The sequence below is a fragment of the Candida metapsilosis genome, assembly GCF_017655625.1.
Source record: "Candida metapsilosis strain BP57 chromosome Unknown scaffold1, whole genome shotgun sequence".
Classification (NCBI taxonomy): domain Eukaryota; kingdom Fungi; phylum Ascomycota; class Pichiomycetes; order Serinales; family Debaryomycetaceae; genus Lodderomyces; species Lodderomyces metapsilosis.
Window position 1 is genome coordinate 2472106 of NW_027138159.1, and position 25348 is coordinate 2497453.

General features: G+C 37.8%; 12 protein-coding genes across 12 annotated transcripts; 2 read left to right on the forward strand and 10 right to left on the reverse strand. All coding sequences in view use genetic code 12, as the record gives it.

Moving 5' to 3' along the window:
- Positions 1–391: 391 nt before the first annotated feature.
- I9W82_001125 (uncharacterized protein) lies at positions 392–2541 on the reverse strand (the record flags this gene model as incomplete). Its single annotated transcript, XM_067689838.1, has 2 exons — positions 392–1381; positions 1756–2541. 2 exons carry the CDS (start codon positions 2539–2541, stop codon positions 392–394), a joined length of 1776 nt encoding a protein of 591 aa, XP_067551148.1.
- Positions 2542–3822: 1281 nt separating this feature from the next.
- SWI4 (SBF complex DNA-binding subunit) lies at positions 3823–6901 on the forward strand (the record flags this gene model as incomplete). The annotated part of the gene is made up of 2 exons (XM_067689839.1): positions 3823–3864; positions 4016–6901. 2 exons carry the CDS (start codon positions 3823–3825, stop codon positions 6899–6901), a joined length of 2928 nt encoding a protein of 975 aa, XP_067551149.1.
- Positions 6902–6989: 88 nt separating this feature from the next.
- On the reverse strand, positions 6990–7400 carry MED22 (Med22p; the record flags this gene model as incomplete). Its single annotated transcript, XM_067689840.1, has 1 exon — positions 6990–7400. The coding sequence occupies one exon, from the start codon at positions 7398–7400 to the stop codon at positions 6990–6992; it is 411 nt and encodes a 136-aa protein (XP_067551150.1).
- Positions 7401–7763: 363 nt separating this feature from the next.
- Positions 7764–9446, forward strand: MRS7 (Mrs7p; the record flags this gene model as incomplete). The annotated part of the gene is made up of 1 exon (XM_067689841.1): positions 7764–9446. The coding sequence occupies one exon, from the start codon at positions 7764–7766 to the stop codon at positions 9444–9446; it is 1683 nt and encodes a 560-aa protein (XP_067551151.1).
- A 149-nt stretch (positions 9447–9595) lies between these two features.
- On the reverse strand, positions 9596–10069 carry DUT1 (bifunctional dITP/dUTP diphosphatase; the record flags this gene model as incomplete). Its single annotated transcript, XM_067689842.1, has 1 exon — positions 9596–10069. The coding sequence occupies one exon, from the start codon at positions 10067–10069 to the stop codon at positions 9596–9598; it is 474 nt and encodes a 157-aa protein (XP_067551152.1).
- A 280-nt stretch (positions 10070–10349) lies between these two features.
- Positions 10350–11210, reverse strand: I9W82_001130 (uncharacterized protein; the record flags this gene model as incomplete). Its single annotated transcript, XM_067689844.1, has 1 exon — positions 10350–11210. The coding sequence occupies one exon, from the start codon at positions 11208–11210 to the stop codon at positions 10350–10352; it is 861 nt and encodes a 286-aa protein (XP_067551153.1).
- A 233-nt stretch (positions 11211–11443) lies between these two features.
- On the reverse strand, positions 11444–12637 carry TIF (translation initiation factor eIF4A; the record flags this gene model as incomplete). The annotated part of the gene is made up of 1 exon (XM_067689845.1): positions 11444–12637. One exon carries the CDS (start codon positions 12635–12637, stop codon positions 11444–11446), a length of 1194 nt encoding a protein of 397 aa, XP_067551154.1.
- A 260-nt stretch (positions 12638–12897) lies between these two features.
- On the reverse strand, positions 12898–16002 carry I9W82_001132 (GLG1; the record flags this gene model as incomplete). Its single annotated transcript, XM_067689846.1, has 3 exons — positions 12898–14665; positions 15357–15580; positions 15979–16002. The coding sequence occupies 3 exons, from the start codon at positions 16000–16002 to the stop codon at positions 12898–12900; spliced, it is 2016 nt and encodes a 671-aa protein (XP_067551155.1).
- Positions 16003–16681: 679 nt separating this feature from the next.
- TRM2 (Trm2p) lies at positions 16682–18319 on the reverse strand (the record flags this gene model as incomplete). Its single annotated transcript, XM_067689847.1, has 1 exon — positions 16682–18319. One exon carries the CDS (start codon positions 18317–18319, stop codon positions 16682–16684), a length of 1638 nt encoding a protein of 545 aa, XP_067551156.1.
- A 409-nt stretch (positions 18320–18728) lies between these two features.
- I9W82_001134 (uncharacterized protein) lies at positions 18729–20711 on the reverse strand (the record flags this gene model as incomplete). The annotated part of the gene is made up of 1 exon (XM_067689848.1): positions 18729–20711. The coding sequence occupies one exon, from the start codon at positions 20709–20711 to the stop codon at positions 18729–18731; it is 1983 nt and encodes a 660-aa protein (XP_067551157.1).
- A 669-nt stretch (positions 20712–21380) lies between these two features.
- Positions 21381–22853, reverse strand: I9W82_001135 (sphinganine kinase; the record flags this gene model as incomplete). The annotated part of the gene is made up of 1 exon (XM_067689849.1): positions 21381–22853. One exon carries the CDS (start codon positions 22851–22853, stop codon positions 21381–21383), a length of 1473 nt encoding a protein of 490 aa, XP_067551158.1.
- A 588-nt stretch (positions 22854–23441) lies between these two features.
- On the reverse strand, positions 23442–24434 carry CRL1 (Rho family GTPase; the record flags this gene model as incomplete). The annotated part of the gene is made up of 1 exon (XM_067689850.1): positions 23442–24434. The coding sequence occupies one exon, from the start codon at positions 24432–24434 to the stop codon at positions 23442–23444; it is 993 nt and encodes a 330-aa protein (XP_067551159.1).
- Positions 24435–25348: the final 914 nt, after the last annotated feature.

Consider the following 25348-nt stretch of genomic DNA (forward strand, 5'->3'; position numbering starts at 1 on the left):
AAAATCAACTTTGTTCCTTGTAGCTTAGATGTAAAGGATGTGATGGTACTATGCTGTTGGTATAGTGATAGTACTTTGTACTTGTAAATGATAACTCTCAACTAAAAATAAATGTATTTAGCTACGTTGCTGTTGAAAGTCGATCTTAATGTAGTTTTGTTGTTCCGTTTAAATTTTGTAAAATTCTTTAACTTCAATTTTTTTTTTCTGTTGTTCTCTCACTCACTCACTCTGTGTGATTGACATTTGACTGCGGCAATTTAAACAAAGCGATCAAGTACACACACACAATAATACCTACGAATGATCTATATTATATAACCTATATTATGTAAATGTACACTAATTCGGCTCTAACTCTTGCTCTATAAAAATCTGGACCACCGCACTACTATTCAATCTTTTCAGCAGCCTTTGCAGCTTTTTTAGTTGAACTTTGCCCTTTTATTTTCTTTATGGCTATTCTAACCATTTTGTAAAACCAGAAAATGTTCAACGTATTCAATGCAAAGTTCATAGACAAAAGAGCGGCTGGTGTGAATATGCTAACTTGGTCTAATGATGCAGTCATATCTGTAGCTAGTTGTACAACAGCGTAGAGCCCCCACAAAATCCTGACAAAGAAGAACACAACGATTAATAGTAAGCCATTAATCACCACAAACTTCTCACTAAAGGTGCCTTGGGGCATGCGCGAAGCAAACCAATTCATATTCACAAATGGTGTACTCAACTCAAATGAAAGGAAAGCTGCCGCCCATGGCTGACAATAAGGGACAAATCCACAACAAAATGCATACATTGCAGCAACTGCGTGAAGCAAGAATCCAATACCGAATAAATCAAAGTTTCTCAAACATACCAACAAGTCCCAAACAAAATAGCCCGCGGTGACAGCAATGACCATGGAACCAAATGGAGTAGAACCTAGTAATGAATTGACAGGATCGTTCAATCTGTTTTGCCAATGAGGGTTGTTGAAATGATAACACATGAGTACAGCAGAAACAACACATTGAACCATTGACGTTACGTGAACGTCAAAGTCAACTCGGGTCTTTCTTGGTAAACTGGTGTACCTTGAGCCAAACAAGCGTGAGCATAAGGGACCAGATAACGATTGAACGACGGTGTAAAATAAAGTAGAAAGCACTAATTCGTGCCAATGGGCTTGAAATATTGTTGTCGGATCAGCTGGGAATGGACGAAGCTTTTCGAATGGATCTAGGATCGCAGTTGGTAAGTACACAGACATGCTTAAGTAGGCTTTGGCGTCGTATTTGTTTGTGGCAAAAGGTCTTGAACCTAGATAGTGACCGCCCTTTAATGCTGATCTGTATATTTGTTGTGTTTCGTGGGAGATAGCCCTTTTCTCGTTCTTCTTTTCGTGTTGTGCGGAGTTATAAAACAAAAATATTGGGTAATTATCAGCGGAAAAGAAAATCGAGCCGATTTGTTTTATTTTTCACAGTCGAAATTTTTTGTTGAGCGGTTTAGATACAACCGAGTCTGAATTAAAACCCGCTTGTAGGGGAGTAGCATCAACAGATACAAGCTTCTAAGATGTCATCAAACACACTTCTTTCACGAGCTATCTCGTCGAACATTTCATGTTAATACACAGAGTTTACAATTAGCTGTCTATATACTATATACATATAAAGTCTCTCTAATCTTCCTCTATGGCCTGTTGTTCAACTACTCACTCTTCTTAGTCGATGGTTTTTTCGAGGCTTTCTTCCTTGCAATTCTTACCATTTTGTAAAACCAAAACACATTCAAAGAGTCCAATCCAAAATTCAAAATCAAAAGTGCTCCAGGTACAAAGTTATTGATCTTGTCCAATGAATAAGTCATGTCTACAGCCAACTGAGCAATTGCATAGAAGCCCCAAATGATTCTAATAAAGAAAAACACAACCATTAATAAAAGCCCATTTATAATAACAAAGCGGTTACTAAAAGTGCCTTCTGGCATACGCGAAGCAAACCAGTTCATGTTAACAAATGGGGTGCTGAGTTCAAATGCAAGGAAGCAGGATGTCCATGGCTGACAATATGGTATGAGTGTACAAATCATACCAAACAAAGCAGCACCACCATGAAGCAAGAAGCCAACGCCAAAGATGTCAAAATAGCGAATACAAACCCACAAGTCCCATACAAAGTACCCTGCGGAAATAGCACCAACTAAACCTCCAAATGGGGTGGACCCTAAAAGAGAATTAACTCTGTCATATGATCTGTTTTGCCAGTGCGGATTATTGAAATGGTAAAACGTAAGCCCAATGGATACGAAACTCTGCACCATCGCCACAACATGAATGTCAAAGTCAATTCTAGTCTTTTTTGGTAATGTGGTGTATGCTTTACCTAATATTAGGGTTGCTAATGGTTTGATTAATGCTTGTACAGTGAAGTAGAACACGGCAGCACCCACAATCTCATGCCAGTGTGCCGCCATCACACTTTCAGGGTGTTCAGGAAATGGCCGGTACCTTTCCAAAGGATCATCAATAACCATAGGCAAAAAGTCCAACATTGTATAATAGTGGTGATAAATTTAAAGACTGCTGATGTGGAGATTGAAGAATCGTTGCATTTTTTCTTTCTTTTTATTTCTGTTTTTGGGCGTAATTTTTTTTTGGCGTTTTTCCCGAAATGGAACCCGGACTTTGTGCTACGATACTAACCACGAGACATTTAAACTTTACAAGGGAGCCTGCACACACATCATTGATTAATACAAGAAGCGAGTAGGCAACTCAAAAGAGATTATAATGGGGTCATAGAAAGTGAGACTTGTTGTGAGAGTCACTGATCTATTACCACCATATGTTCGATTTTAAACACATCTCGGAAAGAGCTGCCTTCATTTGCTTCACTGATCTCTTTTTCTCACCAACAGCAACCACCAGCCAATCAATGCCCAAATGACAGCAAGCTCGACCAAACTTCGGAGGTCCTTGAGCCATGCAGTTGCCAGATGACGTCTTGATATTCAGAAAAGCCAAGAAGCAGAAAAGAAAAAAAAATTATTATGAGAAGCTAAAACGTAAGACGCGAATGGTTGCAAAACGAATCAACAAGTTCGGTAGAATTGTAATCTTTTGGAGTAACGCAGCAAACGCGTTCTACATCTGGTCAGTACTAATCATGTAATCTGTTCATGTAGCCTTGTCTAACATTATTCCGGAACCAACAACTCTACATGTATATTTTATTTCCTTCATTTTTCTCCGTTATCCGATTTTTCACCTTCATCCATCTCCGTGCTAGATAAATGAAGAGTTATCTTCTTCTTCTTCAAAAGTGACACCCAAGAGGGAAAGCTTTCGAAATGTATTGAAACCGAGCTTGAAGATTTATAGAAAGATGTGCACAAGTCAAATTTAGTCTCATCAGATTCTTCACATCTAACTGGCGATTCCGGCCAATCATGATAGAACATCTGAACAATTCAGCTCTTTGAGAAGACACCAACTACCTTACACAGTAGGAACTATCTCCTGCTAACAATTCCATTTCATTGTAACATCATTGTCGCGTCTGTCTTCACTAAGTATTTAAATGGAGGTGTCTATTGTGTGGAGAAGAACGAGAAATATTCTTCGTTAGAAGAAACAAAAGTTTGAAAATTCAAAATCTTAAAAAAGAAAAAAAAAAAAAAAAAAATTTAAAAAAAATTTAAAATCTCTCTCTCTCTCTCTCTCTCTTCCAATTCACACAAGTTCATTTCAACATCAACCAGAAAGAGTGAGACTAGGAAAGACTATTCCCATTGCTCATATAGTTCATACATTCCATCTCCAACACATTCACAATGTCTCAACCTCCACCGGTAGTACGAGCCATATACTCAAACGTATGTCAATTTTACTTTCAAACACACGATTTTGGTATCATTTGGGCCTGACGCGTCATGGTGAGAAGAAGAATTATTTTCAACATCCAGCCAGCAACCCACACAAATATATTAAAGAACACCGATTTTTGTACTAACAGACTATGTCTAGACTGAGGTTTACGAATGTGACATGAATGATTCTCCAATAATGAGGAGATGTAAAGATGATTGGGTGAATGCCACACAGATTTTAAAGTGCTGCAATTTTCCCAAAGCTAAACGGACAAAAATCTTGGAAAAGGGCGTACAACAGGGATTACATGAGAAAGTTCAAGGAGGATTTGGACGTTTCCAAGGAACTTGGATACCTCTTGAAGATGCACGCCGGCTAGCTCGAACATACGGCGTAACGAGGGAGTTGGCACCTGTTTTATTTTTAGACTTTAACGATCCAAATCTAGTAATACCTGTGAAAGCAAAACCTCCACCTAAAGAAAACAATAATTTGGTTAAGCGGAAATATGTCAAAAAACCGAAACAGCCGGGTGATACACCGAAAAAGTACAAGACTGGGAAGAAAGCAGCATTGCAACAGGCAGCTGAGGAGGCCGCAGCAGCAGCAGCTGGTGCCGATACGCTGATGGGAGAGTTGCCACCTTCTGCTCATAGCTCATTTATCTCGCAAGATGTAAGCCATTCAAGGCAAAATTCTTTTGTTATGCCCCCTAGTTCTTACCCACAACTGTTCAATGGCCAGCAAAATGTTGGCAAGCCATTACCTCCTTCTATACCCCAACAGTTTGACCATATGGCATTAACACCTCACAGCGCAGGTAATTCATTCTCACAACCAGAATATCCACCAGTAAATGGAAGCAATAGTCTACCCAATTCACAAAATGGATATCCAAATCCACAATTAATGCTGCGATTCCAACAATTCCAGCCACAACTGTTTCCTCAAATGTATCCGCAGCAAAATAGCAATGTGAGACAATTTCCTGTACCTATACCAAATCCAATCCCACAGCAGGTGTTTACTGAAGCTAAAGCGATATCCTCGCAATCTTCTAATGAGTCAAATTGGTCCATGCACCGTGATCCGAAGGAGAGTGACACTTCAATGAACTCCAGCGTTGAAGAAAGAAAACTGTTTAACAATGGCAATCAGTTACCACAGGAAGAAGCAAGCCCTAGTGATGACAATAGCTATGCAGCACAACTTTTAAAGTTTTTCAGTGAAGATAGTGCTGACATTCCCTATTTTGTTCAGAATCCACCATCTGACTTTAATATCAATGAGCCTATTGATGATGAAGGGCACACGCCATTGCATTGGGCTGCATCTATTGGTAATTATGAGATGATTCATATTTTGATGAGCAAAGGAGCTAATCCGTTGATTGTGAATAACTTTGGATTGAACCCATTATCGAAATTGATTTCGTTCAACAATTGTTATGAGTTGAGAAATTTTGATAAAGTATTGAATGATTTAGAGTTGTGTTTGATCAATACTGATATAAATGGAAGAACACCACTACATTATTTATGTCAATTTGCCAAAGTGAAATCAAAATTTGAAAGCTTGGAATCATATTTAAACTCAATATTAGCAAAGTTGCAAGTCCTAACAAACCAGAGTCAAACGAGGCTGGTCAATTTGATGAAGAATGTATTGAATCACCAAGATGTGAGAGGAGATACATGTTTACACATTGCAATCAAGTCCGGGTGTACCCCCTTTGTACAAACCTTGCTCAAGTATGGAGCAAAAGATGATATTGAGAATATTGATCGAGAAACTGCCAGAGGCTTGATTGTGCAATATAATCTAATACCAAATTATGCACAAAATGGTGGTACTCCACAAGAATCGTATCCGAACCAAATATCTATGAGCTACTATGAACCAAGAAATAGTACGCGCAACTTGCAAGATCCACAAACTTCAGTTCAAGGTTTGGCAACTCCAATCCAACCAAACTTTCGCCGAGTTGAGACTCCTGATACACAAAGGACTACAGTGCAAGATGATGATGCAGAGGAAGATGATGAACCAATGGCTAGAGTTGATGCCCGACACCTTGAAGCTTTGAATGATGATGATAAGGAGAACATATTTGTTGAAAAGCATAGTGACAATATTTTGCCTCCTGGAAATAGAAGTCAACCCCCATCGGCACATCAACCACTAGCTGTGATATCTGAAATTGAGGCTGCTGGATCTCCTGTGTCCATTTCTGGGGCGCAACACTCGGTGATGATGGCACATTCGCCATCAGCGCAATATAATAAGGATACCCCACGCAATGGTCAGGAAAGCATCACTCATTCTCAGCGTCGAATTTTCAGGAGACCAAACCCACCCAAGTTGGATGACGAGGGAAATATAGTCAAGAATGAGGAGGCTAAGCAACATCTTCCTTTTGACGATTTGTCAACTATGATAACAGGAATGATTGGCTCTTTATCAGGTTCATACAAGGATGAATCAAACAGATTAGATAAACATTTGGCTCAATTAAAATCATCATTTGCTGAAAAGCAGAGCGAGACAAATAAGACTATGAAATACATAAAGAAGTTGTTTCGCAGTTCTGGTATTGAAGTTGATAGCCTGGAACTCGATTCCATCGAAGATGCACAAGCGATTGTCAACAGTCATGTACAACTTTGTCAACAAAGTATAGCTGGAAATGAATTCAAAGTGAAGAACATTATGCAACGCAATCAAGCATATGAATTGGCTTCCTTAGTGCAAAGAGAAGAACAAGCTATTATGGATACAGATCCAGATGGACAAGGCGATGATGAGGATGAAAATGATGATTTTGTAGTTGAAGAGAAGTTTGATTTGGCTATCGAATTGACACAGTATCAACTACAAAGAAACAAATTAGTCAATGAGATTGCTAAAAGTACAAAGATGTTTGGCATTGATGATACAATGTACAAGTATAGAAAATTGTTGAGTTTGAGTTGTGGGGTACGCGTTGATGACATTGATAGTTTGATTGATGGAATTGCTGAATCGTTAACGGAGGGCCGTTGATGTGTATAAATCTTGTAATGTTTTAGTTTTATGTGTTTAATTTAGATCGTTAAACTTCAAAGTGTAATTGAAAACCACTATTCTTTCTTCAGCTCTGTGCTTTCGGACTCTCAAATGTTGCTATATTATCAGTCAATTCGTTGAATAATTTAAACACTTTATCAACTTCCGCCTCATTCCAATTCGTCACCATATTAGCATTACTCACAGCAGCACCTGCTCCTTCCGACTCTGTCTCAACACCCCTTTCATCGTTCTTCTTCACTTTTAAACTGCTCAAGACCCAACTCTCCTTCAAACTTCGCAGTATTGATAACAAGTCCTGGCTGAATCGAATAATCTGTATAGCATCACTTTCAATAGTCAATGATTCAATTGATAATAGTTCTTTTGGTTTGGTATCGTTTGCGAGAACTTCCAAGATATTTTGAAACTTGACCAAGATTTGCTCGACTATGGAGTCAATCTTTTGTAGTAGAGTGATTGATTTTGGCTGCATTAAGGGGAAGTCGTGGTGTATGAAGTGACTATTCAAGTGTAAAAGTAAAATTAGTTAGTTAGTTTATATCCGTTGCTTTTTATATACAGTCTCATTTCTCTTCTCTCTCTCTCTCTCTCTCTCTCACTCACTCCAACATTTTTTTTTTTCAAATAGAACAGAACATCTTTACTAACCGAAATCCCTTTTATATTCAACAACGAAATAATTTCAACTGCTGTCTTAACATATTCCAAGACATCTTGAAGAAATCATCTGGTCTCAACTTCAGTCTAAGTTATCTCACTCAACTTTCCCACTTTCATTCATCAGCAAAAGTGTTGTCCATATCCGAGTGTTCCATTCTTGCCACCCACTAAAGTCATGAGTTCATCATCAATTTTGCGTAAAGAAATAGTTGGATATAATGGTATACTAACCAGAAGAATTCTGTTCCGTAATGTTTCCAAACTATCACACTATGGGCACACTAGGTATCCATTAAGCCCGCAATTGCACGCGAACTCTGTCAATTGGGTTAGACTTCAATCCACGGCACCACAACCATCACCAGTGAAGAATGAAAAAGCCTCAAAGCAAGGAAATGAATCTACAAAAACAAACTCGACAGTAGAGAGTAAAGAAGGACAAGCGAAACAGGGCCAAGTAGACACCAAGGCACTTGAAAAGTTGGAAAATTCTCCAACAAATGAACTTGTACAAAAAGAAGAATCCAAGGAAAAACCTAAACCTTCAATTTGGGAAAAGATTAAACATGAAGCACAGCATTACTGGCTGGGTACCAAATTATTAGGATATGAAGTCAAAGTATCAACCAAATTATTAACAAAATTAATTGCGGGATACGGATTGAGTCGAAGAGAAGCCAACCAACTACAAAGAACCATTGTTGATGTGGTTAGGTTGGTTCCATTTGCAGTGTTTGTTCTTATCCCATTTGCTGAATTACTTCTTCCAGTTGCATTGAAGCTTTTCCCTAACATGTTACCCTCAACTTATGAATCCAAAAAGGATCGTCAATTGAAGAAAAACAAGTTGAAAAAGACGAGAAATGCCGCAAGTGAGTACATTAAGCAAACCATGGAACAATCTGGATTGAAATTATCGAAAAAGATTACCGATTCTGAAAGGGAAAATTTTGTTCAATTCTTTCATGCTATATCCATGGGTAAGAACCCAACTAGAGACCAATTGATTCAAGTGGCAAGGTTGTTCAAAAATGATCAAGTTTTGGATAACTTGAGTCGTCATCAATTGGTTGCCATGTGTAAGTATATGTCTTTGAGACCATTTGGCACTGATTCCATCTTGAGATATCAAATCAGACACAGATTGTTGACAATTATCAAGGATGATAAAGCTATTGATTACGAAGGAGTTGCATCTTTGACTATACCGGAATTACAAATGGCATGCTCTCAAAGAGGTATCAAAACCAGTGATGTTTCACCTGGTAGAATGAGAGAGGATTTGGAAACATGGTTGGATTTGAGATTGAGACAAAAGATTCCTTCAACTTTATTAATTTTGAGTAGTGCTTACACTTATGGAGATAATCAAAGCACCGAGTCATATTATGATGCATTATTGGCTGTGTTGTCATCGATCCCTGACGAAGTTTACAATGTTGCTAAATTGGAATTATCTGATGATTCTAAATTGAAGTTGGACATCTTGAAGGAGCAAGATGAATTGATTGAAGAAGAAAATGAAAGAGAAAAGGGTACTGTCAACAAGCTTAAGGATGACATCAACTTGGACGAGTATGAAGATACTGCAACTGAAGGTGTAAACTATGAACAGGATAAAGAAGAGAAGGAACAGGACAAAGAAGAGAAGGAACAGGACAAAGAAGAGAAGGAACAGGACAAAGAAGAGAAGGAACTTGAAGAGGGATTGAAAAAGGAGTTGGAAAATGAAAACACCAAGAAGGAAGTTCACAATAAAGCTGTTGAAGATCCTACTGCTCCTATTCGCTCGGAACATGCCAAGACTGAAGAACTTGAGAAACATGATGATGAGAAGGTCCAAAAGGAGAAGAAGTGAACGAAGACCAACTTGAAAGAGATATAGATGTAAAAACAAAAAAAAAAACACACACACTTTAACTTCAAGATTTATTTATTTATACATACATAGATTTGACACGTTGTGTCATTAACAAAGTGTCCGTTTAACTTAACCGTGGTAGTACCCTAGTTTTTTCCAGTAGATCCAAATCCTCCTTCACCACGATCAGTCTTTTCTAACCCTTCCAAATCAATTTGCTCAATATCGGCATTGACGATCCTTTCCAACACCAATTGTGCAATTCTATCACCTTGTTTAATTTCAAATTCTTTATCTGAATGATTAAACAAGACAACTTTAACTTCACCACGATAATCAGCATCAATAACACCAGCACCAGTTGAGATTCCATGTTTCACAGCAAGACCAGAACGTGGCGCTACACGACCATAGGTGCCAACGGGGACAATTATGGAGACGTCAGTACTGACTAAGCCTTGACCGTGTGCTGGTATTTTAGCATCCTCTGAGGAGTACAAGTCGTAACCAGCAGCTAATGCTGATCCTTTTGTTGGTAACTTGGCGTTTGAAGAGCGCAAGTAAACCTTAAGACTTTGAGATGATTCTAATTTTTGTTTCTTGAGGGATTCTGTAGTCATTGTGGATGTTTGGTGGATGCTTGGTTGAATGAAAGAGTGAATCGACTTTTTTTTTTTTTTTTTTTGCTTGGAACGATATATAGACGCGTGTGAATGGAATACGCGTTGATTACACATAGTGAGCTCAGTGGAAGAAAGTCAAAGGGCCTTGATTGGTTTGAACCAGCTAACCAAAGCTAAGCCATTCTTCTTTTAAATGATAGTGGTTACGACAGAGAATCCGAATTCGTGCTTGTATTGTTTACAAATTGACTTGTCATGGGCCATACATAATCCTCTATTATCTCCTAATCATCCCCAGTATCTCAAAATTCTCATACAACCGTACAATCAACGCCGTGAACACACCTTGCTGGTCCTCACTCAAACTGTCATCACCTTGAACACCAGAACTTAAATCAAGCCCTCTAATCACACAAGCTTCTGGTTCATCCACACTTCTACCTCCTAGATTTAGTAGTGACGTTTGACAATAGACGCATTGAAACAAGATCACTTGAATAAAGAGAATTAGTAGGTCAACAAATAAAAGTTGGAATAATCCCAATTGCACAACTTTACTCCATGTAGATGCGTCGGGTGGTATATCAGGTACGTTTTCACCAATGAATGAAATGAACCACCATGTTCCATATTGTATAGTTGGTAACTTCTCTCGGTTTACTAATGAGACTCCCCATATAGTGATGAATAATGTGTGATATATGAGGACAAATAATGTCTTTATATACATCATGGAACTGTATTCAGGGAGTGTACGTTCCAATGAACTTCTTCGCGTCTCGGCATCGGCATCCTCGAACATTAGATCCAATATTGTTCTTGAACTTGAGCTAAGGACAATCTTAGGGTTTAGTCCCAATAGCACTATAATGTGACATAGAAAAGGAAGGAGACATGCGTAATGACAATACTTGACAAGTTGGTAAAAGATGAGAATGTAGCAGAGAGCTTCAAGTTGGTATAAGATCTCATGTTGGTATCTTGTCTTGCGATTGACTAGTTGATTGGATATGAATTTAGCTTGCATTTCATGTTGTACTGTTTCATTTACCACACTCATTGATCTTTTGCTTAATGGTGGTGGTGTATTACCCAGCGGAAATGATCCTGGTATAGTATAAGACGGCAGCTCTGGCATTTTGTTCGATTTGAAATAGAGTGGACTGGGACCTAGTGGCACATTTATCAATTTCTCCTTTCCTCATTTTAATTTTTTCTTTTGTGTTTGATTCTCTCTACACCTTTGCTATATTACAAAAACTGTAAAATACTTCCTATTAATATGAAATCCTTTTATATAAGAATGCTACATAAAAGCAAAGCAACAAAAAGGGTTTTGAAGTGAAATGTTATGGCATCTCTCTCTTACATCTAAGCGAAAAGAGAACCAATGTCAGCTGGCATTTCTGTGATTTGAGTAGAGTAGAATTTCTCAATTTCTCTCATCATACCAACATCTTTATCAGTGACAAAGTTGATAGCAACACCCTTTCTACCAAAACGACCACCTCTACCAATTCTGTGGATATAGTTTTCCTTGTTGGCTGGCAAGTCGTAGTTGATAACCAATGAGACTTGTTGGACATCAATACCTCTAGCCAACAAATCGGTGGAGATCAAGATTCTTGAAGAACCAGATCTGAATTCCTTCATAATGGTGTCTCTTTCTCCTTGTGGCAAGTCGGAGTGGATAGCAGAGACGGTGAATTTTTGTTCTCTCAATTTGTTGGTCAAAAACTCAACCTTGCTTCTGGTGTTACAGAAGATAACAGCTTGAGTGACTGAAATAGAGTCGTACAAATCAACCAAACAGTCGAATTTGAATTGTTCTTCTTCAACATTGATGTAGAATTGTTTAATACCTTCCAAAGTCAATTCATCTTTCTTAACCAAGATTCTAACTGGGTTGTTCATGAATTTGGTGGTGACTTCCAAGACATCTTGTGGCATGGTAGCAGATAACAAGACAACTTGAGTAGTTTCTGGCAACAATCTGAAAATGTTGTAAATTTGTTCCTTGAATCCAGATGACAACATTTCATCAGCTTCATCCAAAATGAACATCTTAACCTTGTCAGTTCTAAAGTATCTTCTTTCAATCATATCAAAGATTCTACCTGGAGTACCAACAACAACTTGAGCACCAGACTTGAAAGCTTCAATATCATCACTAACTGAAGTACCACCAATTGATGCGTGAACAGTGACGTTCAAGTATAAACCGATTGAAGTAATGACGCTCTTGATTTGCAAAGCCAATTCTCTAGTTGGGGCCAAGATCAAAGCTTGAGTTGATTTTTCATTTTCATCAATTCTTTGTAAAGCAGAAATGGTGAAAGTAGCAGTCTTACCAGTACCAGATTGAGCTTGAGCTAAAACATCTCTACCTTCGGTGATTGGCAAGATAGCTCTTTGTTGAATGGCGGAAGGGGTTTCGTAACCGTAACCGAAAATACCTCTAACAATATTTGGTTTCAAGTTCAAGTCATCGAAACTGTGGACGACGTTATCGTAGTTTGATTCAATCAAACCAGAGTCAATTTCAGTGATTCCGTTGGATGCCATGATGGGGGTGTAAATTTAAGTGGCTAAAGCTGAAGAAAGGTTAAGTAGAAAACTATTGAAAAAAAACAAAAAAAAAAAAAATTTTAATTGATGAAGCAGCAAACGGAAAGGAAAAAAATTTTTGATGAGATAATTTTGAGCAAACATACACGACTGTCGGGACATTGTGTTTTTGCAGACATAAGGTTACGATCTACGAATAATAGAAAGTAGCAAAAGATATAGGATTAAAAATGTGAATTGAAATAGGAATTGTTAGCTTAGTCAAATACTCGCTCTGGCTTATTGCCATCCTTGAACTCCCAGGGGAACAATTTTGGTGCAGGCACACCATCTTCCTCCTCCCCAACAAAGTCATCAGCATCTGTAAATGTCTCTCCACCCCCAGCTTCGCGTTCTTCATCGTATATTTTCTCAAAATCGTCTGAGTTTACAAAACCCTGTCTTTCCAAAGACTCGTTGACGGCATTGAAGTCAGCAACCTGTCCTGACAACCGTGCTTCTTCGGGTACATTTGGTCTAGTGTCGTCCCCCTCGGCACCTATTTTGACTCTCTCAAGATCACGCAAAATGTGTCTAGGGATATAGTCAGATGAGGAATCAAACACTCTTTCAGGTTTAACGAATTTGTGACCATAAATGTCAGGTCTTTGGAATGATGTAGGTTGTCCTCCTGATTGCTGGGACAGGTCAAACTGGGATATAAGATGCTCCACCAAAGCATCACCACCAGCTTCCTTTTGAACTTGATCCCATTGGTTTTCATACAGCTTCCTAAATTCTCCATCAAAAGCATCGCTTCTATTACCAGCATCTCCTGAATGATCACTCTTTGGTGGTGGCTCCTTTGAAGGGTCCCACATTGAATCAAGACTAGGTTTGACATTATCAGGCAAGTGTTTATAGTTTGCTGGGTCTAATAATGCATATGGGTCAGATGAACTTGTAGGTTTTCTTGGAGCTTGCGTTTCTATTTCTGATTTCGGTTTGCTAACTAGCTCTACCTTGCGGGGGGTTAAGGCAGATGGTGATTGAGATTTCTCGTAGACTACCTCCTTTACTGATTTTTGACCAAACTCATCGATCCACAACTTCCACCAGTCTTTGTGAATTCCTCCAGCAGTGGATGAAGAAGACCATGGCTTGTAGGGGCCAATGAAATGCAACACTTTGATCTGTGATGCATTGATTACAACATATTGCGTGGCTGCTGAGTGATAACGCAGTAATGTTTCAAAAGTCAGGTCCAAGATTTTCTGATCATGGCTTTGTTGGTCATGTCCACCATCTTCGTAGCTGACATCACCCTCCGAGAACGAAGGCTCACCATGGAAATGCTTAAAAGCAGGCAAATACTCATACGCCGACGAAGGTGTTACATTGTATAAAAATGGTAACTTAATCCAGTTGTTATCAACATATTGACTTTGCTCAACATTTGTCTCGTCCTTATTTAACAACTGAACAACCCAGTCCGGCTGAGAGTTGAAGTACTGGTTAAATAAACCTTGATCGGCACCGTCAAAAGAAACATTGGGGTTTTCAGCAGACTCTTTGACTAATGCAACTAACTCGTCGTAAGTCTCTTGGTTCGGTCTCAATAAAAACACACCGGAATTAAAAATATCAGGAAATCCTGAATCTGGAGCAGCTATAATCTTGTCCTGAGGGAAATTCAATTTCAAAAGATCAGCGACAGACACTGCATTGTCCGAAGGAAGTAATGGTAAAGTATCTGCATCCAAATACAACACCTTGTCGTACTGATTCAACGACCAAAGTTTTACTTTTGTAAAAGTCTTTCCCAATTCAGGTCTTCCTAAATCATTTTCCAACTTGTCATATATTGTTGAAGTCAAAGGTGAAACGTCAATAATATCATCATAGTATCTGTCAAGTTTGTCCAATTGAGTGGTGGTGAATTGAGATTTATCAACTAATATTCCAGTGGTAAAGCCATGGGTCGAGAGCTGTTGGATTTTCCGTAATTGGATTCCCAAAACCAACGCACCAGCAAGATAGTCAGGACTATAAATGAGGGTAAAAATAGCGTTTGTCATTACCTATCAGTGCTTATCTATTCCTTTTCTATAACAGGTATATTATGCTGTTAATCTTTTGTTCAATTGATGGTACTAAACACTGACTGTCTGTTGCTACCTTCAATGACCGTTGGTTGCTGGTTGTTATTCAGTCGTAAGTTACTGATCTGTTAGGTTGTTGTGGTGTATTTCCAATTTTTAAATTTTGTTGTGGTCAAGTCACAACAACAAATAACAAACGAGTTACACAAAACTCCAAAATTTAGCGCAAGAGATATTGTGTAAGTTACCGGACCACAGCGTTTGAACGCACGCAAGCAGCGCATATAAACTGGAGGTATGGTATACACAGGTACCTACTGCTGATCCCGAGGAAGTTGTTATTGTATAGTCAAAAGAGGTGATGCCAAATTATAAGTTACGTCTGCATTGTTTTCTGGTACTCAAATGCATAGAAGCCACAACGTTTTACATCAGACCTCATTCCGTAATAAAGTTGCACCCACTTTTACAACTAAGTCGACCCACGATGTTGCCAACCAACTAATAACCTCTTCCTTGATTGTGTCTACAACTGCATTTAACCTAAGCTATTTGTACATTAAAAACTTTAGAAATCCTCCTTAAACTACACAACAAAAAAATCTCCTCTCCAAAAAACTTAACGGGAGTAAGACCAGACGTTCTTCAATAAACCGTCTTGTTGAGCCAATCTGTTCAATGAGTCATCAGCTTCACCTCTACCTCTAACGTAACCACTCAAAGTGTATGAGATGTTGTCACCTGGGATAGCTCTACCTTCTTCGTCAACTTTAGCAATTGAGATTTGTACGGAAGCATGGTCCTTAGCTTTGATGATTCTGTTGGTGGCAGAACATTTTCTTGGGACGTATAATTCGACCTAGGAGAAAGAAGTTAGTAAAGAGAACCATGTTTTAAATTGGGCCTGAGGATTTAGGAATTTAGAGATCTGATCAGACAGTAAGGAGTGGGTGTAAGAAAATGTGTTTGTCTTGGATCAGACACGTTGATAATGCTATTAAAGATAACGTGTTTCTTTCAAAGGCAAATACACTCATCAAGAGTCTTCTAAACGTCTCGTTTCAAATGAGGTGAGTCTCTCCAGTGAAATGAACACAAATAACACAGTGATATCCACAACCTCCTATACTGGTGCATGCTCGACTTAACAAATTATGGTTTGACATGTGGTTGACTCGTTTTACCATCTGCTGATCCCTCCTTTTGTCTCTGAAATCCTGCTCTCCCTCATGCTCTATATCTCTTGATATCACATACTAATTGACCTTTATCGTTTTCCATGTTGGCTTTACTGTGTGTGGGTGTCTATTGATTACTTCGCTTTCTCTGATTTTTTTTTTTTCAATCTCTTTGAATAACTTTTTTTTCTCTTTCTCACATTTTAGTTTGTCCTGCATATACGTATGAGGTCTAAAGCCCTAAAGCTCATCAATACAAAGAAAAACAACACCATCGAAGTAAACAAACAACACTTCTATCACTGTAGCGGGATAGGGGTTCTTATGAATAACTTACCCCCAAACCATATAAATTTCTGGCACATTATTCGGTCCTCAATTCAGAGCCCTGAATAAAAAAAAACACAATCCAACGATTTTAGTCAAGGTCATGAATCAAGCACGGGTAGAACTACACTTTTGCTGTATTTTCTATTTCCGTCTTTTTACCTACATTCGTACCTGTTACATCGTTGGAAGATTAAGGAAATACTGCCTATTACTTGACTGTCATCGTTTTGATGATTTGACGAGTGCCTTTTTTTATAAGTATTCAGGATTCTTCTTGAGTTGAAGCTAATCTATGCCCTTTGTTTTACAAATTGTACATTTACATTAGTTTCGTAGTATAGAATCCAACATTTTACTCTACTAAGAGATAGGTTTATAGTATTTCTGGTGTATAAATAAGTTGGCTACTCACTTTCTATTAGAGTAAAATCTATATACGTCCCGTTTGGGCTTCACTTCAACGACAATACCGCAACCGATTCAACATGATGCGTTTGAGGGAAAAAGTCAAACCCTTTAATATTCTCAACTTGATACATTGAACCATTTTCAGTATTGTTCAAGAACCATTCGACATCTCTAGCTTGTGAATGGACATTGCACGATATATATACAATCTTTGCCGGATTGTAAGCACTCAATTGGTTTAAAAATACATCATCACATCCTTTTCTTGGTGGATCAAGAATAACTGAAGTTTGATCAGCTGGAGTATCTATATCTTTAAAAATCTCTTCCGCTTTCCCCACGATAAATTGAGCATTTTCAATCTTGTTGAGTTGAGCATTATGACGAGCAAACTTGACTGAATCGGCACTTACTTCAACTCCAATTACTTTTGAAACATTCTTTGAACAAGTGATGGAGAATAAACCAGATCCACAATAAGCATCAACAAGGTAGTTGGGGGTGGTGTGTAACAAATTGGATTTAACGTACAGTGTAACCAAAGGTAAAATGGAGTTGTTATTTTGAAAGAATTCACCAGCTGAAAACTCAAATTTGAACTCATTAATGATTTCTTGAACAACTTGGCGTGATTCAGTAACACAAGTTTTAACCAAAGTTTGCTCTTCTCCTTGTATAGTGACACTTGAAATTTCATCATTTTCGTCTCTTGAACCTTCTCCCAACTCAAAACTTTCATTTTTCACTTTTGTATCTTCACGTAATAATATCGTTGCCCCCTTTTCATAAGTCTTGTAAGTATTCTCCAACCTCTTGCGTTCATTGCGCAACCCTATATTAACAACTTGAGTTCCTATATCACATTCCTCAATGTCCAATATAGACCCAGTAGGTCCAAAATCACTTTGTCTCCAAGTTGGTCTGCCCTTGGCTCCAAATCCAAAATTAGGTCGATGTTCTAAATCAGCACCAGTCTTTTTAGTAGATATATCGAAATGAGGTGTCAATTTGGTTCTATAGTTGTATTGTAACGGAGACCCTTGAGTTTCAAGCACTTGTGGTAATTTCTTCAACTCGGTTAATTTGGGTGCAAAATGTTTAAATGCATTGATTATAGTTTGTCTTTTAATCCTTAATTGTTCATCGTATGAGATATCCTGAAACTGACAACCTGAGCATTTACCAAAATATCGGCATTTGATCAAAGACTCATCGCGTAGTTTAGATGGAGATTGTACCGATAACAAATCAGCTTCGGCGTATAATGGATGTGTTTTGAAAATCTTAATGGTTGCTTCATCTCCGGGTATACCAAAAGGAACAATTACAACCTGTTTCTTTTTCGATTCATCGATATGCGGTACCAACGCAAGTCCATCACCATTTGAAGTAAAGCACAATATGCTCACATGTTCAACTTGTCTGTGATATGAATCCTGTATAGATGGGTTATTAAGCACACCCTTCATATTGTTTGATATATCCTCAAGCGTGAGATCATGTTCTTCACATAATTCCTTAATCTCATACTCCAACACTCCATATGGACTTGTAGGATCAATTCGTTTGTTTTTGTATTTTTTGGTCTTGTTTCTTTTCCGAGTCCTAACTTTCTTAAGTGGTTGCTCATTCTCTGGTGACGGTGAGATTGGTCTCTTTTTCTCCTCAGCTACTGGTGCCATATTATATATTAAGTGTTAATTGTGTCTGTTTTTACTGTGTACGTGAACCCTTCCTCTAGCTTTTGGTCTAGGAGGTGCATCTCATCAAGGAGGAAAAAAAAAAAAAGAAATTGAAAAATAAAAAATAAAAAGTACGACATTGTTGATACACAAAATCACTATCAAGAGCCGCACGCTTATAAATCGTAGTTCATCAAAAAATCATTGGTTAAACCAAAAGAAACAACGTACAAAAAAACACTCTCCTATATCTGTCCACTTTAAAAACTAAACAAAAGCTATTTATACTAATACATGTATGTAATAATGATTTATATATCTGGTTTATTATATTTTTTTAGAAAAAAGAACAAAGGCATGAAAACATGAAACGTAAAGAACCAAAAATTCAAACCTCATTCAATCTCCACTAGTCATCTGCCGGCTCAGTAAACTTTTCCGGAATGTTTGCACTCATCCACAGTAAAGGTCTCTTCTTAATTGCTCCATTCTTTTCAAAACTTCGATAATCCTCCAATTCAAGAATAACATCGTCTTCACTGTATCCTTTACTCTTACCAACCTCAATTGCTTCATAAATCTTTTTACGTCGAAGAAATGTACGTGACTCGGTTTCATTTCTCCACTTGGTCCCATATTTATCCTCAAGTGATTTCAATGGTGGTTTACCATTAACTCCATAAGCAAACTCTTTCCAAATGTCAGAAATCAGCTTAAGACTTCTTTCTAACTTGTACTGAGGTACTTCTGATTCTTCTATATCACCAGATTTGACATCAGATCCAAGTTTACGTTTCTTTGATGGAAATGGTTTTTCTGAAATGTGTTTATCTGTATTGTGGGTAGTAGTACCGGCACTAGAACTAGTTTGTTGCTCCAACTCTCCTATGCTCTGTTCAATATCATTATCATCAAATGAAAATGTATTGCTAGTTTGCGCAGGAATCGATCTGGTATGTGACGCTTGTTGTCTCAAAGCAGAAGTTAACAACCCACTATTATCGCGAGATAACAAGTATTGAGACGAAGAGTCGTTACCATGCGTTAATGTACCAGTTTTATCATCGTGTAGCAAGGGAGGTACAGGAAGCATATAAGAATTGGAATATGTGTTTGGTGCTTGTTGTGGATGTGAAGTCTGGTTGTGATTGTTGTTGTGCAACTGTTGTTGAGGATGTTGTGTTAATGTTGGTGGTCTCTGTGATTGTCCGTGCTGTACTGCATGTAATTGTTGTTGTGGCAACGTTTGTAATTGTTGTTGGGATGGCATCATGGACAGCTTGGCTTGTTGTGATCGTCTTAACTGGTGAGGAATTTGTGACAGAGTCATTGGCGATTTGTCATAATTGATATTACCATTCATATTGTTTCGAACAGTTGGAAAAGGGCCAAGCTCAAACACATACGGTGATGTCGAGGAGGAATGAACGCCTGGTGATCGCGGTACAATATTTTTTCTACCTGAATCAGTCTCATCATCAAATGCTTGATTGCTAGTCGTTTGATTTTGGTTCTGGTGAACGTTGTGCTCATGAGGCATGGTATTTCCTGCAACATTCATATGGTTCTGCGACTGTAGTTCGGGATTTACCTGCGGCTGTGATTGATGAGGTTGCTGCAGTTGCTGCAGATGGAGTTGTCGCAGAAGCTGCTGCTGCTGCTGCTGCTGATTTTGTTGCTGGTCCATGGGTTGAGCCCCAAGTGCTTGTCCATTGATTGCTTCAATGTCTTTATTCAATTTTGTCAAGTGTTTTGTAAACACCTCGAAAGCTTTAAACTGATTTGTCAAGTTCCCCGTAGGCACCCCTGCCAATGGACTCGCTTGGCCACTATTTTGTAGGGTAAAAACCAGTTGTTGAATCTCCAGAAGACTTCGTTTGACTTCATCTACTGAATCTGATAGGTAGTTTATCTTCATCACTAACTGGTTGTTGATACTGTTTTGCTGCTGAAGTTGACCAATCAATTGATAGAAGTCACTACTTGATGGTTGTCCAGTCAAGGCGCTAGATGACGGATTCATTTCCATTGCTTCATTGTCAGGGTTGATTGAGTCATTGCTTGGGTGTCGACTTGTACTGTTACGAAGTTGATTGTTACTCACCAGCATATGCCCATTAGTATGGTCACCAGTGTCAACGTGATGATTATTGTTACTTGATATCGACGTCCTGGTATTACTCATGACGGAATTGGCGCTGTTATTGTCGTTATTGTTGTTGTTGTTGTTGTTGTTATGAAGATTGGTATTATTGCTTGATTGTGGATCAGACACCGATGCTGATGATCCTGTAGCTGCTCCACCTCCTGTATTAGTTGTTCCTGAAGCAGACGTAGAACTATTGAAATAAAGATGTTGTCCCAGTTGCAGGTTACCAAAAGAATCGTTCATAATTTTGTTGACAGACTCTTCAAAAAAAAAATAAAAAAAAAAATTCAATTCCGTATGAAGAATAGAAAAATCTCAGGACTGTTATTTTTTTGCTTACTTAACTTAATGATGTGCAAAATCTTATAATGAGAGAGAGACATTAAACACCTGATACTTTTTAGATCCACAAAATGATATGATGAAAGTGAGTGTATAGGTAAGAACACTTCAGATCCTACTTTGACTAAGATAAAGGTGGCATGGATGTAATTTAAATCAATCAATTTAATATCCTTCTCGTTATTTGCTCTAAAGGGGGGGATTCATCCTTAAGAGGACCAACTTACGGCGCTTATTATTATCGTCTAATAATTTTTCTCAAAAATCTTATTTAACCCTATCTATTTAAACGCAAGTACACTTGCAGTATCCAAGGTAATAGAGAGCACACAGGGTCAGTCATTACATCTATTCCATAGCCTTGTATCTTTCAGTATCATGCCTAGACTGAAATTTTGATGCACAACTAAAAAAAAAAAAAAACAATAACCAAATTTCAATTGTCTCCTTCCTTTTTGTGTAGAGTTCATTCAATATTATACCATCGTAGCTGTCTATTATATGAGTATGCTGTGTTATTTTTTCTAATATATTGTATATGTATAGATATCTAGTGTTTCGTATGCATGGTTATAAATTAAGATATTTGGCAGCGAAATGGAAAGCCAAGACGGAAGCACATGACACCCCTGCATAAACAATCAACCGACCTACAATCTCCACATCGTATCGATCCTTGAAAACGCCACTCTTGAAGTTTAACTTTTCCAAGTCAATTGGTTTCCCCTTTTTACCCTTGTTGTAGTCCATGATTTCATAATAGTCGATGTCACTGCTTGGCCCATATCTGTCAAGTTGACTGTGATCGGATACACCCTTTATGAACTTGTTGATGTTTCCAATTTGGTCAACATCGTTTGAGATGGACGTAGATCTAATGTGTCTTGTAGGATCTCTGGTATGAGCGGTTGATATGTAGTTTCTTCTTGGAAGATAAACACCAACAACCTTGTACACAGGAGGCAAGATAGTGAATATAACTGGCTTTGATATCGATTTCCAAGTAACAACTAAACCAACACCAAGGAGAAATCTTGCAAGAATTTTAAAGGGACCCCCATCATTAACAAAGGGAAGAAGATAATGATCTCCAAAATCATTCAAGTTGAAAAATATTTTACTTTGGTAGCCAACAAGATGAGTCAAATCTAAGCCAATCAATACTCCAACAAAAGCAACCGAGTCATCGAAGCATGGGCAATCGTCAATTGGTTCTGGGTATATGTGAATCATAAACAAGTTGAGGCCTAAAATCAATGCTATGCCAAATATGTATCCATGATTAAACATCATAGTATCCCATTGTTCACCAAAATAAAAGCGAAACAAAAAAACACTCAATCCCACGGCTGATCCAGTGAATATATCAAGAAATCCATGCATTCCAGTGTATAATCTGCCAAATATAAGTGAAAAGTAATAAATGGCAAGTCCAACAATAATGCTGTAGTATGTAACAGAGTCAAATGCTCCTCTATTCCTGATAATGTTGCTCATTACAACCAAAGTGACAGCTGTAGCATTAGCTGAATGTGACGATGGAAACCCATATTCTTGAGTGGTATAACTAGACATTGTAATTCTATGCAATGGAGGTGATCTTGGCCTTGGTAAACAAAAATAGTCTTTTAAAAACCCAGTCAAGTATATTCCTAACCCTAAAACATAAACCAAATCTCTAGCCATTTTACTAGCACCAAACCAAATAGGTGGCGGTAACATCAAGACGTAAAATGTATGACTAGCTAAATTTGCAGTCCAAGCAAAATAAAAATCAAAAACAGTGTTTCTCAATGAAGATTGCAACTGGTATAATATATCAGTTTCATACCGTACAATAGGTAACAAGTAAGATCGAAACTTGTATCTAAATGGTGATAATCGTTGTTTATAATGATCTTCTGCTTTGTTCCCTGCATCACCAGAGTGATCCTCAATTTCTTTACCAACAGGTTTGGAACTCTTTTTTGAGGTCTCTTGTTTGGCTCTATGCTGCAACTCTGATTTTACCTCCACATCACTGTTGTTATTAGATCGCTGCATGTTTCAAATAAGGAAGGATCTACAGTTGTTTGTGGTGAAGTAAGTGAGTATAGTGATGTGTATATGCAACAACTTTAAATTGTGATTTCAATAGAACAAAAAGCTCAGGGACCAAAATGAGATGAAAGTCTATTAAACTAATTTGTGGGATGAATTATGGTTTGTATACTTTTTTAATTGTTTTAAATATTCTTCTTTTTATTTTATTTTTTTTTATTTTGTAAATGCATCGATTACGAAATAAAATTTATTCCTCTCCTTTTCCTTTGGAGATTTTCTGTTTCCTTTGATATTGCTGCCAAGAATTAAGAATAAGTAGCCTAGTGGAACAATACAAAAAAAAGTAAATAGGGAGCACAATAATTGAAAATTTCAGCATGGATAATAGCATAGCCTTGCCGTATTCGGTGATAATAGACGCGAATGCTTAACGGATAAAAAGAAAAAGAAAAAAAGGGGAAGAAAAAAAAAATACCAATCATGCATACACGTGACTCGCGGAATACCTTTTCTTTTTCGGAACTGGACCTTCAATGCCGTTGGATTCATGTCTATTATAATCTACCACTTACTCTATCCCATTATGCTCTACAATATTACACACTTTTTCTTCTCCATCTTCTTTCTTTCATTAATGAAATCGAATTCGCCATTGTTTCTAGAATCTCCGTTGAAACTTCCATACGGATTGCTTTGATATGTATCTTCGGTTAATGGCTCATCAATCAATACACTGGAACCCAATGATCCATTTTGCTTGTGGCCTCGTCTACTTGAAGACGTGCTGCTTTTATTTCTCAAATGCCCGTGATTGCCACTAGATGATCCTCCATTTGAACGTCGTAATAATCTTCTTTTATTACTGGCTTGGTATTGCTCTTGTCTCTCCATTTCCTTTTGAAAATGTTCAAGTGCGAGGTTGAACACAGCTCGTACATGAAACATTGTCTTGGCTGAACATTCAATATACGTAATAGCTCCAATTTCCAAAGCAATCTGAGGTGGAAGTTGTGGTGGAATGTTTCCCAGTAGATCAGATTTGGTCCCTACAAGAATAATAGGTACAGTAGGACAATAATGCTTAATCTCTGGAAACCATTTGTCTTTAATGTTTTGCAAACTTGTAAGACTGTCCAAAGAAAAACAAATCAAGATTAAATCGGCATCACGATAACTCAACGGCCTCAAACGATCGTATTCTTCTTGACCTGCGGTGTCCCATAACGCCAATTCAAATGATTTACCATTAGGAGCACTTAACGTGGTAACATAATTTTCAAAAACTGTAGGGACATAAATTTCAGGAAACTGGTTCTGAGTATAACTAACCAACAAACACGTCTTACCAACAGCACCATCACCAGCAACAACGATTTTCATGCTATAGTCTGATTTTTTCCCCAGCATGGGAATTTCTTTGTAATTTGGTATATGTGGGTCATTTTGGGTTACGATTCTCAAGTTTGATTGCAGTTGGTATAAATCGCTTAATTGCTTTTGTTGTTGTTCTTGAATGGTCTCATAAGGATTGAAGCTTGGCAGAGGTTGGAATTGTGGGGAGGAGTGTTTAGATGGTGACATTGATGAAATGAAGGACAGACGTTTAGACTGCATTTTTTTTTTTTTGATTGATTACGAGTATCTGGGAAAGGAACGGGAGTGAATGTGATAACGAAGAATAGCTTTATGAGTAAGCTGAGTGTTAGCTCGTATGGTATTGTGACGGATAGACAAATACTTTGAAAAAGTATAGAATAATAATTGAGTGAAGATCTTTGAGATCTGATTTTGTATATAAAGGGGCCTTCGGGGTTTTTTTCCCTTTGCTGTCTTAAAAAAAAACTTTTGTTTATGATTTTATAGTGAGGAGGGGCCAAGCCGCAAAGTATTTTTTGTTTACATTACAGGGGTCACACACAATTCTATATTTGGATTTTGACATGTTAGTTTTAAGGTTTAGATTTTACGTCTATTTATTATTATTGTTATTATTATTCAAGTCCCTTCAAACAAAAACATTCCCCTGATTGACATTTGTGATGCCTAAATGTACGTGCTATGTCATGGTTTGTATTTTTCGTATGTCTGCGCCTCTTCGATTTTTATTTTAGACCTCACACAAAACCGGTGATTCACATTCTAAAAATAGCGTTCAATGTTTGTAAATAGAGGATGCGATGCTTTGCAGCCTGGTTCTTTTGACAAATGAGGATAAGGTTTGTAACTTGGGCATGAGTGTGGCAATCTTTGAGATTGTAACAGGTTCCAAAAGCACAACTGCTTTGAAGCAAAACGTTTTGCAAGAAAATTGATGCAAATAAAAGTGTAAATAAAGGTTGCAAATTACAATACGACGGAGAATAAACACTGCAACATAAGAAACTTATTTGGGTTATTAAATAGCTACGGGACAGAAATGCCAATCTGAAAGAGTAGCTGAGATAAACTCCGTCCAGTATCTGTAGAGGTTACTTGAAAATATTTGTATAAAACAA